A 15898-nucleotide genomic window follows, 5' to 3' on the forward strand; every position below is an offset into this window, starting at 1 on the left:
GATTTGTTCAAGCTTGACTTCACAGCAAGTTCAAGTATTTTTAGATATGTTGGAATGATTTGTGTAAGGCTAAATTGGTCTGTAGGCTTAACCCTTAAATGAACAGTTTGACATTTTGGGAGAAAATGTTGATTATTTTCTTGCAGAGATTTGAGAATAGTGGTAGCCATTAATATTTTTGTAAGAGAGGCTCAGTTTTGTTCTACATATTATCTGCAGGGGTCAAAATATAAGTTTGTAATTACTCTGTGTTACAGAGGTCATGCTGTTGCATTCAACATGGCTCCCACGGTTATTTGTCAGACCTGGAGTATAAATAGTGAATTTTAGCATACATTGAAAATGGCATCAACAGTAATTCCTACATCCTACAGTAGAACTGGAGGTCTACAAATATTAAAATCAAGAAGGAAATGAGAAAATTGGACTGATAGGGTAGTAAAAACAGATTTTTCATGCTTTTCTTAACATTTTTTGATGATCTATAGTACATGTTTTATTTAGATAATCAAACATTATTAAAATAAAATGTAAAGATGAACTGAAATTTTGTTTTTAAGTTTTCATATTTTTTGTAAATATCTATCTTTATTTTAAAGTCAATGGACAAATGTGCTTCATTTACAATAATTTCTTTAGGATTTATCTGAAGAACAATTATTTCATCATATGGATTTTTCCCCATTACTGAATACATTAGCTCCAATTAGACATTGGATTTTTTTTTCTTTCTTTTAAAGATATGTTTATACTACTAGTAAAAGAAAAAAAAAATATTTTCCAGACTTTTCCATTTGTTAATAATTGTTTAGGGAATTTAGACAAAAAAAATATGCAAGTTTGTTGGAAAATGTGTTTTTATTCAAAACTTGGTTGTATTTTTAACACCATCAGGGTTCAGTTTGTATTTTTGTTTTCTTTTGGATGGATTACAATAAAAACAGAAGTGTCATTCACATGTTAATATCAACATATTAACATTTATCCATGGTTGTTAGTGGGTTATCAGTCTTCATTCTCTGCAAGAAGGCAACAACATTGTTCTCAAAATATTGACCTGTTCCTTTAAGACTCCCAGCGATATAGATGTCAGTTCTGCAGAGTGACGATGTTGTGTTCACATTTTTAAGTATATATATATATTTTTATTTTTGACTTATTAATTTGTTTTGTTTCAAGACAGTTATATACTTTTTTCTTTCTCCATCTTTAGCCTGTCCTGTCTTACCAGGCATCTACCACTGTGAGGCACTATGAGGAGGCTGCTTTGCTAGCATGGGATGCAAGATGGACAAAAAAAACATATAAATATATATAAAAGTGAAAGACAAAAACAGCAACATGCAGCAAACAACCTGTATTTTTTTACTCATTTGTACAGTACTCATAGTAAGACCACATATGGATTGGTCACAAATCTATCACTGATGTCTGAACTCAAAGCGGACTGAGAACTGAAACCTCCTTACACAATACTGCAGTAACTATAATCAACTAAAAAAATCCCACCCGATCCCCTTTCCTGCCAAACTCCAGCACCCAACAGCTGCACGCCTACAACCAGTTTTTAACAAACAGAAAGGAGAAAAAAAAGCTACATTTTGGATTAACTGCTGTATCTAACTGTGACTGGCTGGGAAGACGTGTAGATGATGGTACAGGTTTGTTGAGATGAGTCTGGCCTTGTACTGCCCAGTGCCTGTCAGCATTAATGGTAGCGCTGAGAGCCTGCGAATCTTCTTCATTTAAAAAGCAAAACTAAAAGCACTGTGTTTAAAAAAAAAAAAAGAGAACGAAAAAAACAGCACTATCCCTTTTAAAACTTTGTCTTCTTATAGTGCAAGTGTAGTATTAGTGCATTTTGTGATACTTTTTTAAAGATGGGAGGTAATCGAAAACGGATTATAAATATCTCGACAGAGGTAACATCATAAAGAAAAGACAAAGAAAAAGAAGAAAATAAAAGGAAGCATATTTAGGATGTTGGCAGTAGTCCCAAGCTTTACTTATTTTTGTAATCTACAATCAAAGATCAGTTCATTGAAGCAATAGTTTAGGACTTTTGAAGTGAGGATATGATATGAAGAAAAATACATTAATATCTTACCTGTAGTAAAAACAAGTGTTTTGGTGTCTTCAAAAAGTTATCATGTCCTGAAGGCTGAAGTTAAAAAGTAATATGAGAGGGGTAAATACCAAAATGGACTTTTCTTTCTCAAAACATCAAACTGAAAAATTTAATTGTTTTATGAACTTCTCTGATGCCACTTTTCTGTTTGGCAGTTATTTAGACTGAAACTGAAGCGTATTTACATAGAGAATTGGGTCAAAGGAGGTGTGCCATCAATGACCTTCCTGTGTGAAGCACATGCCTCCATTCATCATCAGTACCTGCTTCACCCTTGAAGGTTTGCGGCGGGTTGGGAGGGTACTGATGCTGACCTCCAGCTGTCTTTGGGTGAGAGGCCTGGTGCTCCTTGCATGTGCTTCCTTTTTGTCACCGGGCAACAAAGAAACACACAAGACAAACACCATGCAGACGACACACTTATAGCAATTTAGAAAGACCAGTTAACCTAACAGTCATGTTTCTGACTCACAGGAGGAGACTGAATAATAAAAATAAGAAGCAATGTGTTCCCTGATAAACTTTTCAAGCAATTAGAAACATTTTATCTTAAAAATCTTCACCCAATAGTTTGGTAACACCCTTCTGTTATATCTCAAAGTTACTTTTTGGATCAGTGAACCAATAATCATAAATTTCTGGTCTCTATAATGTAGGCAAACAAATCCCTCTTCTTTAGTTGCACGAAAAATGTGCTGAGTTTGCACTTTTCTGGCACAATGTAATGACGCTGTTCACTCTCCCCAACTTCAAATTCAAACTTTGGTGAAACTCAGCTGGTGTTGGTGTTGCAGAGAATGGCTTATTTTTCTTTCTTGGTTTTATTGTCATTTCAAGTTGATAAGGACTTATTTTATGACACAATATAAACTCTGTTCTTCAACTGGCTCAGAAAAATTCTGTCACTGTCCTCTTGTTTTTTTTTGTTTTTTTTTTTTTATTTTATTTTCACAACTTTTAGCTCTCAAACAGACAAAAATAGAGGCTCTTCTCTAACATTTTTTTATTGGTTCTTCAAGACCATAACCGAAAAAAAATCTAATTAATTCATATTGAACTTAATGAAGCTATCCTTAAATTTCGGTTCATGCATTCTGACGCGTTTGCATAACTTCCTGAATTTTGTTTTAAGCGTAGACTTAAGACCAGGTTTTGTTTAGTCAAAGCTATCCACAGATTTGAAATCAAGCATATTACTCTTTGGATGTTCTGGGCAGAAACACTTTACAGGTTCTGCTCTCTGTACATTTTTAGTAAAAATCATTGCGCAAATAATCCTCAACTTCTATGTAAATAATCTTCAAGTGCAGTTTCAATGGTTGAAAGGTTTATAAAATGGTGTTCTCACATAGATTAACTTACTTTTAAAAAAACAATGCAGATCAAAAATCAATTAGCAATGTTTTTATTATTATTAATTTTACAACCTTTAGCTTTATATCAGACCATTGCGATGACTATTTCCATGGTCCATTTTCAATTGCTGTTACACGCAGGAAGTTAATTGTTGTTGCACCTCCTCCTGTGTCTGTTTAGAGAGTAAAAAATCTAAAGTTTCTATTTAAATAATCTCCAAACACAAGCATTTATTTTGTTTAAAAGTTCATAAAAAGACTTTGCACAAATTGCTGTGACATATTAGAGTTTATTTTTAAGATGGTAGAAGTCCACTTAGTTTATTTTAGCTGTTAGCTTCAGCCCCCAGGACTAACTAAGATGTTTACTGTTAATAACCTTCCAACATAACCCCACTTCAAAAATCCTGAGCTGTCCCTTTAACTCCGGTATATTAATGAGCCCCCGGCAGAGATTGGTGCACATTTCCCTTCATGGTAAGCTTATTATACATGATTAAACGTAGCTTTCTATTTAACTCCACTTCCGAATTTGGTACAGTACACGTAAAGTATGTCACTTCACGTAATTGAGAGTGTTCTTTTTTTTCCGTCTAGTTAATGCAAATAGTATGTAAATCTGGAAACAACACATGGTTATTTTTTGAACCAAGTATTTTCCTCCTGCACTGTGATTGGGGGAAAAAAAAAAAAAGATGCTGATTGTGACAATGAGACATGACTGGGTGCCCCCTCCTGTGCACTGCCAACCGTGTGTGCTGTTCGCCTTGTTTCTGTCTGTCCTCATGGACGTTTGGACTGCTACATCACTGGCCGCTGTCCTTGTTTCTGTGTGCCGCAGGAGGATTGAGGGAGCTCTTCTCCAAAAGACAGTGTGTCTGGAGACTGTGCAGATGTAGCTGCAATGACACTGTGGTTGTGTCATTGCCACTTTGTTCTGACTTTTATCTGTTAGCTTCCACTGATGATGCATGTTTGGCAGTGTCTTTGTGTTCTGTCCCCTCTGATGCATTTGGCCTGAGCAGTCTCTGTATGTACTGTACTGTAGCAGCGTCTCGTCTCCACTCTTTCATCTGCCATATGTCTTTTATGTTCCCACTCTCTGTTTACATGCTAATTCATCACCCATCCCTCCGTTTCCACCCTTCTCACCATTTTTGTCACACTCGTCCCCTCCATTTTGTGTGTCTCCAAGACAACCTGCTCGCGTATGACTGCACACTATAAAAGAAAAAAAAAAAAGGCATTACACTTTAATGAAGAGCAGCTATTTAAAGCAAGAATTGGTAGCATGATGTGGCTGTGCATGTACCTGTCCTCTTTTTAACATTCGTATTCTCCCTGTGTAGCTCGCCCCAACGTTCAAGTTTCCGGACACCAAGCTGTGAGTTGAAGGGGAGCGGCTGATGCGAGTGTGTTTGCGTGTGTTGAATTAGTGCACAAAGCAGTGGGAAAATGGTTAAAAGAGAGAGAGAGAGAGAGAGAGAGAGAGAGAGAAGGGGCCAAACAGCGTTACTCTGACATTTAGATCTCACTCTGTACACCTCCTGCTCCTCCACTGCCCCCGAGATGAATTCCCAACTCACAGTCAAAAGGTAACTTGTGGTCCCACATCACTGGCTGAACAGGACCTGTATATCACTCCTGTCTCGAGAGAGAAAGGTCAAGTCTACTTCCTGGCCTCCGTGTGACTTACGGATCTTGTCATGTAGGTACTGTTATGTATAGAGCACTGTAGACCGTTAGTAACATAGACCATTAATGAGAATTTCTGTTGATTCGGGTCTACTGAAGATAGCAAGAGCGCGGTTTGAAAAGGGGGTAACAAAAGAGAAAAAAATAAACTGTACCAGCATACAATGCTTTGCCCATATTTGTGGTCAGAGTATGGCTTGTTGTTGAAAATGTGATACTGTTTCAAATTTCAAAGCAATATTATATTCATGATATTAAATAATACAAAGCCTAAAGAAACCCTCCTAAGTCTGTTGTCAGCATTGATTTTCTTTACATGGCTGAGCAGTTAAAAACAGACACATTACACCAGCTGTTTGAAATCAAAAGTGACATTACAAGATGGTAATTATTGTACAATTGTGCTTTCATTGTTTCCCCCACTGAACAAGATTAGTGGGTGGTGCGACTTCTAATCTAAACAAACGATTAGCCCCGTTTGTGCCTCTCTTGTACTTTATTATTTCCAAGTTGCAGAGCTGAAGCGCTCACTGATCTTTGGGAAAAAAAAGAAAGAAAGAAAGAAAGAAAGAAAGAAAGAAACAAAGATTAGCACTGCTGTGTCAGTGTTGGTGTTCAGAGAACCATCTAAGTATGAACAAAAAAAATTAAATGTCAAGTGACTGATTTTAAGCGTAACAGGGAATAACATGAATTACAACACTTCACATTCTGCAACATATTTTTAAACACAGATTTACCTTGTATTTTTTACGTGCTGTACTAAACATGTAAAAACAAATATATAATCTCTGTAACAATGTCAGTAAAGTTTTAGCAAAAGAAACAAGTCAAAAATCTTTGTGGCACAGGACCCTGGAAATCCCCTAAAACAAGAAGATGAATTGTTAGCAGACCTGACATGTTTGAGGCTTTCTGAACATTTAGCTTGCAGCTGATGCACAGCTCTGTAACTTCCCATCCACCTCACTGAGACAGCAGAAAATTCACTCAAAGTTAAAGGAGCATCCCCACTGTTTTCTCATATTGTGCTTCGTTGATGTAAACTGATTTAAAAAAGCAAACAAAAAAATTAATTTTATTAAGACTGTGAAGAATTGTTCAACAGGATGAAGATTTCACAAAAGAGTAAATTAAAGATATAGCCTAAATAATTATACTCAGATTTTTGAAACTTGCTTAAACACCTTTACCTTGAGTCACAAGCTTGCATACTCTATCACAGTTAGCTTTGTTAATTTTAGATTTTTTAAAGTTCATATTGATTTATCTTTGTTATAGAGGAAGCCAACTGCACAACACTCACTTCCTATGTACTGTTCCTAAGTACAAATGATTATGGTAAAAAATAAAATAAAAAATCTGCATTAATATTTCCATCAAGATTTTAATGTACGTATCATCAAAGAACAATAAATACATTATACTAACCACAAGAAAGGCATCTATTCTACTGCAGGTGTTTTGCCATCTGGAGGTTTCTTTTGGGTCTTGGTGGAACCACTTTACTAATATTAAACATAAAACCTCTCCAAATAATTTTACTTACTGAAGCTGACAGAGCCTCCACTCTGTGTACAGAGGAAGAACAAAAGGTTGCAGAAAATTCATACAAAAAAGACAAACATAAAATAGTATATAAAGTAAGGAAAGAAAAGTATAATTCAATAAAATTTTGAAAGGTTGATTAGTCCTCTTGATAGTTCTGTCTGAAATTACAAATCCATCTCATTGAATGTAGTTTCAGGGCAGGAGCCATCACGAGGGACTGATCAACCAATCAGAAGCAAAGCTGTGAAAACTTATATTAGCTGATGACAAAGGAATTCCACTATTTTTATAAAACACCTCATTTTGATGTGGATATCTTTAATTTCCAAAAATCTTAGTAATTTAACACTGTAGACTTAATAATGAACTCATTACTGAGGTTGGTGTCCTATTCACGTTGTTTCATTTATTTTTTGTTTGTTTTGTTTTCAAGGATCCAAGATCCAAAACCGCTCTTCAAAGAGGTTAAAGTACCAGTTTGGTACGTAATCAAGTTCTGCAGAGATGAGTGCACCAAGTAACTCAGATGATTGTCTGGTCTAAATGATTCCCTGCAGACCACCAGGCCCCGAGGTTCAATTTCATAACGAAACCCAAAAATGCGACTAAAACTAATACAAACTGAAGGTACTTTACACCACATCTTTATTATTAAAATAAACTTAAAGATATATATTTATCAATTTCAAAAATCTCATTAAAAGTATAAATATAACTGCTCCACTGTGGAAGATTAAAGAATATAAGTGTAAGTTCATTTTCTTAAGTGAAAAGACGTAATGAGCACTTCACACATTTTCACATTAATCGTTGATCATGGCTCTCAGTCTGGAACGTTGTGTTGTAAGTAAGCAGCAGGCCAAGAAAAGAAACAAAATATAAACAAACTGTATTACTTATTTTATTACTACAAAGAAACCCCAAAATAAAGCACCACACATTATTATGAAGGCCATCTGTAGGATATTTATTTTACTCAGTTCATTATTTTCAAATATAGTTTTTCTCTAAGAGTATTTGTTTGAGATTCATGTATTTTTATTTATTTGTTCTGTAATTTGAGATGTTTGAATAGCTGTGAAATATGAAAAAGGAAAAAAAAAGCATTTTGTTTCCCAATAAAATCCTGTTTATTTACACCATTCCCTTATAACAGTATCTATATCTGGTTTATAATCAAAGGTGCAAAAGAAGAATAAAAAGAAATAAAAGAAAAGTGCCCAATGTCTTTGGTAATTCATACATAAACTATTATTTACAATATTTTAGCATATATTTTTGTCTTTCCATTTTGATCTCTTGCTATTTATTTCTGCTACATATATTCTTGTTTTATGAACACAAATTTGCTAGAATTCAGTAACTGCCTTATGCTTTCACTCACTCTTTAGTCCTGACATTTGAGAAAATATTCAGTTTCTGTACACTCTAAATATAACTAAACAAGTTCAGCAACACAGATTTACAGATTTTCATCTCACCCGACACTCATAATTAAAAAGCAAAATTGTAACAAAATGTTAGCTTATGATCATGTCACTGTGGGGTTCTTTGGCTCAGCGCGAGTCCTCCCCAGTTTCACTCTCTCCTGACGGCAGCAGCAGCTTCCTGAGGATGGGTGCGTAGAAGGGACCGAAGACGGTTCGGTTGAAGTGGACAATTCGCCCAAAGGCCGTCCCCAACTCTGTGAGCTCGGAACTCACCAGCCCGAGGGGAAACGGCAGCTCTGGACGCCTTTTAGCCGAGCCGCCTTGCAGCATGGCCAGGAGGAAGCCCCGAACTCTTTCTCCTGTGTTGGACAGAGAGAAAAATGGAAGAAAGTCAGAACTGTGCAGAGGCTTTCATCAAAGTTTGAAAGCACGTAAACACTGAAAGAGAAACATAAAAAGTGCTCCCTATTTTCTCCCATTAGCTAAGAAAGAAAATGGCTGGTTTCAAGTCATGCTTCTCTTATGGGGGAAAATTGTGCGTCCCTAAACACAAGCTTTTAACAAACATTAATAATATATTTCATTTAAAAGCCTGTTAAGATGCCAAAGGTTTACAGAGCAAGTGCAAGATCAAACAACATTAAAATGGGTCAAAAGTTCTACAAATGAAAAAATTAGTTTTTCAAAACGCATTTATATGTGGTAGTTTAAATTAAATTGTAAATACATCTGTTGTATAAGTAAATTTGTCTCTACTCTTACACATGTCAATATTTTATTAGAAGAGTAAAGAACAATTAAATGTAGAAAAATAAATAAAAAAATTAAATCAATATACCTTAAAAGCAAACAAAAATATTTGAATTTCTATGATTGTTAGGAATTTATTTCACCCGAAAGCCTCATTTTTCTAAATTCAGTGGTCATTGGTCTGCCTGTTAAGTCAACCAATCAGATTTTAAGGTCTATTTGACAAGCCAATTTGAAAGTCTGAATTATTTTGATAGACTGTAGCACAGAAAAAATGAAATACTTAAAATTGTTTTGAAGATATGGTGACTTAAAATTCAAATTTCTAACTTATTAAAAGATTTCTTTTTTTTATCATTATTTAAATATGTAAATATTTGCTTTATAATTTTTTTAGAGGACTGTGGCACTTATGGACTTCCTTATTTGACAAGGTAGCTTAATGCAGACAGAACCGAAAACATGCACAGATGCAAAGTTATAAATGGAGTGAATACACATCCAATGGAAGCCAAGCTGTTTGGGGGGAGAAAAAGGAGCAAAATAACTACTGGAAGAGATTCTGGTGTTTTATAATAAAAAAAAGTATGTAGCAAAGTTGTAAGCAAACTGAAACTGTCTTAGGAACTTCAAAGGATGGGAGTTAAAGAGATTTTGAAAATAGCCGATTAAAATCTCAGTTTTATCGCTGCTTAAATCGAGAAAGTTGGAGGAGAAATAACATGATGTTTTGTACAGAAACAGTGATTTGAGGTTTGAAGATTTGAGTGTCATTTGAATGTTAAACTCAATTGATATAAATTTTTCAGGAAGATATTTAAAAAAAAGAAAGGAGATAAACAGGAAAAGACTGAAGACAGAACCTTGGGGAACACCGGTAGAGGCTAGAAATGAGTTAGATTTGAACACATTGATCTAATAGTGCTTACTTTAGCCAGAGAGCTCAAATTGAGGTGTGTGGCAGTCATATAAACAGAAAATAATCTGTTTATGGGAGATGGCATGAAAGTCTGCAGTAAATCAGGACAAAAGTGATTAATATTCCAGCCCAGTAGTTTCTGTGCAAGGCATTTTTTTTTTCTTTGTAGCTTGAAATTGATCCATTTTCCCATTAAGGTATCTGCATTTTCTGTACCACACTTTAATTAAGGAGAACAACCAGAATAAACCAGTAAGTGCCTGGAAAATAACTACTCTTGGAATCCTGCCTGACCTATAAGTGAGCGGACCGGGTTGTTATTCTTCCACAGGTCAGATATTTGTCCTCTCAGCAGATCCTGGCTCTCCTTGGGAAACTCTCCTCCCCCCTGGGTGCTCAGAGCTTCTTTCACCTGCTGCAGCACCGCCTCCCTGAGCTCCAACAGGGCCCTCTTCAGGTCAGCTTCCCTGGAGAAACAGAAAGTAGCATTAAAATATGCAACAGCTCAAATCTTTCAGGCTTATAGAAATTCATTCTTTTATGCAGATCGCTAATTTCGGGGGTAGACATTTTGATTAATTAAAAGCTTGTTGCGATAAATTAATAAATAGTAGGATTATAAAGTTGTTGGACTACTGCCATCCAATAATAATGGCAAGGCTATTCTTAAACAGAAAGAATGAGGTTAGCTGGATCTGTCCTGACAACCTCGTTGCCTCCTGTCACCTCCATTGGTGTCCATCTCATACAATACCTGTTCTCCACGACAGCCAGTACATGCATCACCCAGTCCTTCTCTTACCTGGTGTGACTGCCCTCCAGCAGGGCAGTGATCGTCTGCTTGAGTTTACCTACAAACCCTTGCAGGGAGAAAGTGACGCCCCGACAGTGAGTGGCGGTCAGGAGCAACACGGAGGCCTCCAGGACCAACATCTGGAGCTGCTGGCTCAGAGCGTCCAGGCGGGACCGGTCCATCAGCATGCTCTGCAAAACACGGTCACCTCGTTGCCGTGAGTGACTTTAAGCTCTAGACGAATTCAGACCAAGTATGCGGAGCGGACACGATGTTGATCGGCGAGTTTGTAACTTCATCCGACATTGCCGTGTTGATACGTGTAATGAAAGGGTTCGGAGCTGCTGTTCTACAAGAGCTCCAGTGTCCTGTCACATGCTTTAACATGCCGCAGGGTGAGGAAGAGTGCACAGAGCAGCTGAATATTCCCCCCACAATCAATAAAATATCACATAGTGTAATGAAAGGTGTAATTTTCTGAGTTGTCGCTGACCTCGGGATATTTCTGGCCATGCGGGTCCCAGTGGAGCAGATGCATGTAGGCGCGGTTGAGAATAGCAGTGGCGCTGGGGAGAGCTCGACTGTCAGGACCGGGAGAGTCACAGTGAGCTGGGAGCGCCGCCGCCTCCTCGGACGCTGCCGCCACAAGCCAAGCAGCTGTGTTGTCTAGAGAAGCTGAGACAAGAAGAGGGACATGCTTAAATAAAACACACAATTAAACTGTGCTGCAAACATCGCGGAGGATCTCTTGAGTTTTTTTTGGATTATACAGATTCAGATTAGGTCATGCTTTCAAGAGGTTTTATAATGTTCACAGCAAAACATTTCTACTATTGGACAACTATGAGACATCTTGATGTTTTTCTCCGATGAGCTTTTTACAGCACAAGAATAGGACTGCAATTAAACATTGTTTTAGCTATCAATTGTTCTATTCCATTAATTATTCTCAATGGATCCATTAAATCCATCAAATGGATTTAAAAAATTGGCACATTCACCTGCAGATTTTTCATTTTACCATTTGAACTTTTCTTATGCAATATTAGAAAAAATCTAAAAGGCAAATGAAACAAAAATTAATGATTAATGTATTGATGTCTTTTTATTTGTGTGATGTAATGCTCTAATCATTAATGGTGTATTTTCATTTTCATTACGGTCAGCAAAAAAATCATAGTTGACAGGGGAAAAAAATGGCTTTAAAATATAATTTTGTGTGTATAAATAGACTATGTGGTATTTTTTACATAGTGAGCACAGTTACTGAAATAAATAAACTTTTCAGTAAAATTATCATTTATTTATTATGACTGCAGATGGCAACCATATTGTTTCTGTCAGGTAAAATTACTCTGCTCTTTTTTCCCATGCAGGTTGTTACTGCCATTTCCAGAGCTTACAGATGAGAAGTTGTGCCTCAAATACAGATATACATTTATTTATTTTTATTTTTTACAAAACTTACTTGTGATCTGAAGAGGCAGTAAAACAATAGAAGTGGAAGCTGTTTTATTAATCAGTAGCTTTAGTTTTACTTTAAATATCTGTGTGACTGCTAGCTCAGTTTCTCACACAGGGCATTGGTAGATAAAAAAAGTGGAGGATGGTGATTTAGTGCGACAGAGGTCAGAATCTGTTTAATTGAATACCGAGACATTAAATTACCGTAAATGTTTCCCTCACAAAGTCACCTATGCCATCTACATATATCTCTGTCACTGCTTAATTAAAACTGAGGAGTGAAACAAAGATAGATTTCCCCCCCTTCACCTGGCTGTTTGTCCAGGATCTGCTGAAATTTGGCTCTCTCATACTGCACAGCCTGCTGCAGTAGATGAGGCCTCAGGCTCTGGATGGTGAAGTTAACCATGTCGCTCTTCATCAGTCCCAAGACGCGGAAGATACCCCTGGAGGAAAAGGTTACTTACTTTTACTTTTTTATTGACAGTCCCTTGGAAAAGGGTTTCATATCTATAGAAGGTTTTCACATTTTGTCTCATTAAAAGCACAGCCTCAATGGATTTTATTGAGATTTTATGCAGCAGACCAACACCAAGTAGTGTATAATTGGAAGGTGGAAGGAGATGGCACACAGTATTCAACCTTTTTCAGGAATAAAAATCTAAAAAGTGTGCATTTGCATTCAGCCCCCTATACTATGATTCACCTACAGTAAATAAAATCCAGTGCAACCCATTAACTTCAAGTCACCTAATTATAAACACATTTTATCTGTGTGTAAGATGATCTCAGTTTAAATGCAATGGAGTTTTGTGAAGGGCTTTTTGTTGTAACAAAATGTGAAATGTGTTTAAGAGGAGTGACAGTGATGATTGGACTGACATATTTTTAATCTTTTTGTTATATTTTATGGCATTTGTTTTTTTGACAAAAATGTGACAGATCACGCTGCTTACCGAAGGAGCTCCACGGGCTCTTTGAGGTCTCGCAGTGCCCTGACCTCGGGGTCACGCACAGGAGCGCATAAAGATGCCATCATGTTTATGACAAATCCTGCCAGCCTGTGGAGGTCCAGCGCTCCATGTTGGACCTGCTGCTGGATCAACTCCATGTCCAGAACTTCATCCAGCTGAGTCCTCAACCTGACGTGACCAGGCAGCAGCAGTGACCCAAGCATCTGAAAGGAAACAGAAGATGTGTTGCTGTCATTTTACCAAAATGTTTGTTATTAAACCCTCATCGTAAATCATCTCTGATTCTCTGAATTATGGATGCAAACAGTTAATTGATTTACAATTAACTGCTGATTCATGGATTATTATATCCATGAATCCTAATAACATCCATTTAGATGTTTTTTTTAGTGTTGTAGTTTCATCGCCATCCAGAAGAGGGCAACGCTGGTCATCCTTAAGAGAAGGATCAAGAAACAAAGATGGCGGAGCCATACCAGAATGCGGAAAGAGTCATCTGTCAGAACAGAGTCTGGTGCATGCTGCAAAATGCACTTTATGCGGTTCTGTTTTGAAATATAAACACTCGACAAGCTCCTTAAGTTATCATCTTAATAGCAATCATTCAACCAATCTGCATGACGGAGAATCGTCAACTTCTCATTCAGAATTTACTGATGTGGTATGAAGGTGAGGATGCGATGACAGAACAAGCAAAGGGCATAACGCAGGAAAAAACATGACGCCTATAAGCACGGTTAATTTTGAGTTCTGTCTTGAATGAATGCACTTTTAACATTCCTTCCAGAATAATCACAGACGGTACTTCTGTACAAACATCTCTGTTCATGGGGGATTGAGTGTTTTACATATTTTATTCCTTTCATGTAATATTTTATAAATATGTCTAAGAAAACAATTTTTTTTGTTTTGTTTAGTCAGTATTTAATACAGCTGAAACAAAATAATGTTAAAAATAATGCTTGTTTTTTTAATTCAGAGATTTAGCCTGTCCTGCTAAATCTCTGAATTAAAGGTTGGCTTTTCAAAAAGTGTTCTTCAAATTAAAGAAAACTTACAGTTTTGACCTCCTGCAGCAGGATAACTGCTTGGCTGTAGTTTGGGGGATCGCTGCTCAGCTGTTCCTGCAGACTGTCCCAAAACGCCTGGTGAATGATGTCTGTCACCCTGCCCTCCAGGCTAAAACAGAAGCAACTGTTTAATTTAACGCAACAGTTTTGATTTGTGAAGCAATAACTGGTTAAATGCATCTTGCCTGTCAGTGGGAGGGCTTTTTGGTTTGATGCAAAAGTCTCCGTTCACCACTATCTCATGTGCAAGGCTCAGGTTGGAAACACAGTTTTCCAGCTCCATCAGACTGGATAATGAGGCAGTGGGTGGACTCCCTGATGCACACAGACACACACACATCCACGGATAATTAAAAGTGCCGTAGTAGTAGTAATTCAATTACTAATAGGCTCTGAAGGTGTCTGAGGACAGGAGCTGTTCTAATTAAGCTTCACATACCTGTAGGAGAGTCGAGTTTTTCCAGACTGGGAAGGTCAGCTGGGGAACCATCAAAGGGCTCTTCTCTTTGACCAGACATTTCTGCAGCAGCCAACATTTATTTTCCTCATTAACAAGACATAACTGGATAATTAGTGGAAACAGGTACTTACAGCTGCGACTAATCGAATTTAGGTATCTATAGATTTGTGTCTTTCTTTCTCATTGTTAGTAGTCAAATGGGTTTTATGTCATACATTTGAATGGATCTTAACTATAGCATATGTTTCAATGTGGAGAAAACTTTTGAGTCAGTAATATAAATACATTTATTAAATAATATAACAGGGCCAATGTTGGTCAATGAAAAACTAATTTGTTTACTAAAACAATACTGAATCAAATAATTATTACAACTTTTAACATTTTATACTGTATTTTATTACATATAAAAATAAAATATTGGAGGTCAGCCAACTGAAAAATAACTCTTTAGCTTTCAGTAGCACCTTAAAGCTACAGTAGATGGTGTTATTCTAAAAGTTAGTTGTAAGCTAACTTTCTCCCCTTTGCTCTTGTGTGTCGGTGTTACATTCAGGGCCAAATTCTTTAGAGTTTGAAGCCGGTCAATAAAACGACCGAACTCTTATTAAATTAATACTTTGCAAATGATAAGTGTACAATACTTCAGCAACCTCCACAGAATTAGTAAAAGAGCTGCAAAGTTAGCAAAATTCAATAGTGTCAACGTTAAAAACGATTTTAGCACAAGGTGAACACATTAACCATTAACCAACTAACTTTTCATTCTGTAGTTTAGTTAGATTCAAGCATTTCCAAATCCAGGACTACTAATAGGACGTAGCAATTTCTATCCGTTTTCTCAAAGTGAATAAAGTTTGTGCAAACAGACACATTCAGATACTAAAGAGGAGACTTTAAACATAAACACATAAAATTACACCGCTTTAATAACTAAGCTTTTTAATATTTAACTTACCCGGTGTTGATTTTTAAATGACTCGAGAAGTGAAACGTCAGACTGACAGTGAATGTATCAGCCGTTTAAATGACGTCTGCGTCAACGTTCAAGTTCAAACCAGGACCAAACCATTCACGTTGAAATAAACGTGGAAGTTAAAAGCACATATTTTTGCGGCCCCGCTTCATTTTAACCTGTATGTACGCCTCGGTTAAAACAAGACACAACCGTTTAAATGTAAAATTTTAACCTGTATTCATTTTAGTAAGAAATACCTCAGATATGCGCAACTTTATTTAGTTTGATCCAAATCTCAAATCAAAACAAGAGGGCGGGTCTGTCCTGTAACTTCATGCTGTTTTTCACTCA

General features: G+C 36.6%; 2 protein-coding genes across 7 annotated transcripts in view; one reads left to right on the top strand and one right to left on the bottom strand.

Moving 5' to 3' along the window:
- anks1ab (ankyrin repeat and sterile alpha motif domain containing 1Ab) overlaps positions 1–5825 on the top strand; it is a 60771-nt gene extending 54946 nt beyond the window's left edge. For all 6 annotated transcript variants that reach the window (XM_007546947.2, XM_007546948.2, XM_007546949.2 and 3 more), the window contains one exon: positions 4833–5825. In XM_007546947.2, coding sequence (XP_007547009.1) covers positions 4833–4890 — 58 coding nt within the window. In that variant the 3' untranslated portion in view covers positions 4891–5825. The remainder of the gene's footprint in view (positions 1–4832) is intronic.
- Positions 5826–5894: 69 nt separating this feature from the next.
- On the bottom strand, positions 5895–15655 carry LOC103134624 (T-complex protein 11-like protein 1). Its single transcript, XM_007546950.2, has 10 exons — positions 15548–15655; positions 14569–14649; positions 14315–14444; positions 14118–14238; positions 13042–13262; positions 12395–12531; positions 11115–11296; positions 10631–10812; positions 10123–10295; positions 5895–8518 (listed from the first exon to the last, which is right to left on the bottom strand). Exons 2-10 carry the CDS (start codon positions 14645–14647, stop codon positions 8286–8288), a joined length of 1458 nt encoding a protein of 485 aa, XP_007547012.1. The 5' UTR covers positions 14648–14649; positions 15548–15655; the 3' UTR covers positions 5895–8285.
- Between the last annotated feature and the right edge of the window lie 243 nt (positions 15656–15898).

This window comes from Poecilia formosa, unplaced genomic scaffold (genome assembly GCF_000485575.1).
Source record: "Poecilia formosa unplaced genomic scaffold, Poecilia_formosa-5.1.2 Scaffold18, whole genome shotgun sequence".
Lineage (NCBI taxonomy): Eukaryota > Metazoa > Chordata > Actinopteri > Cyprinodontiformes > Poeciliidae > Poecilia > Poecilia formosa.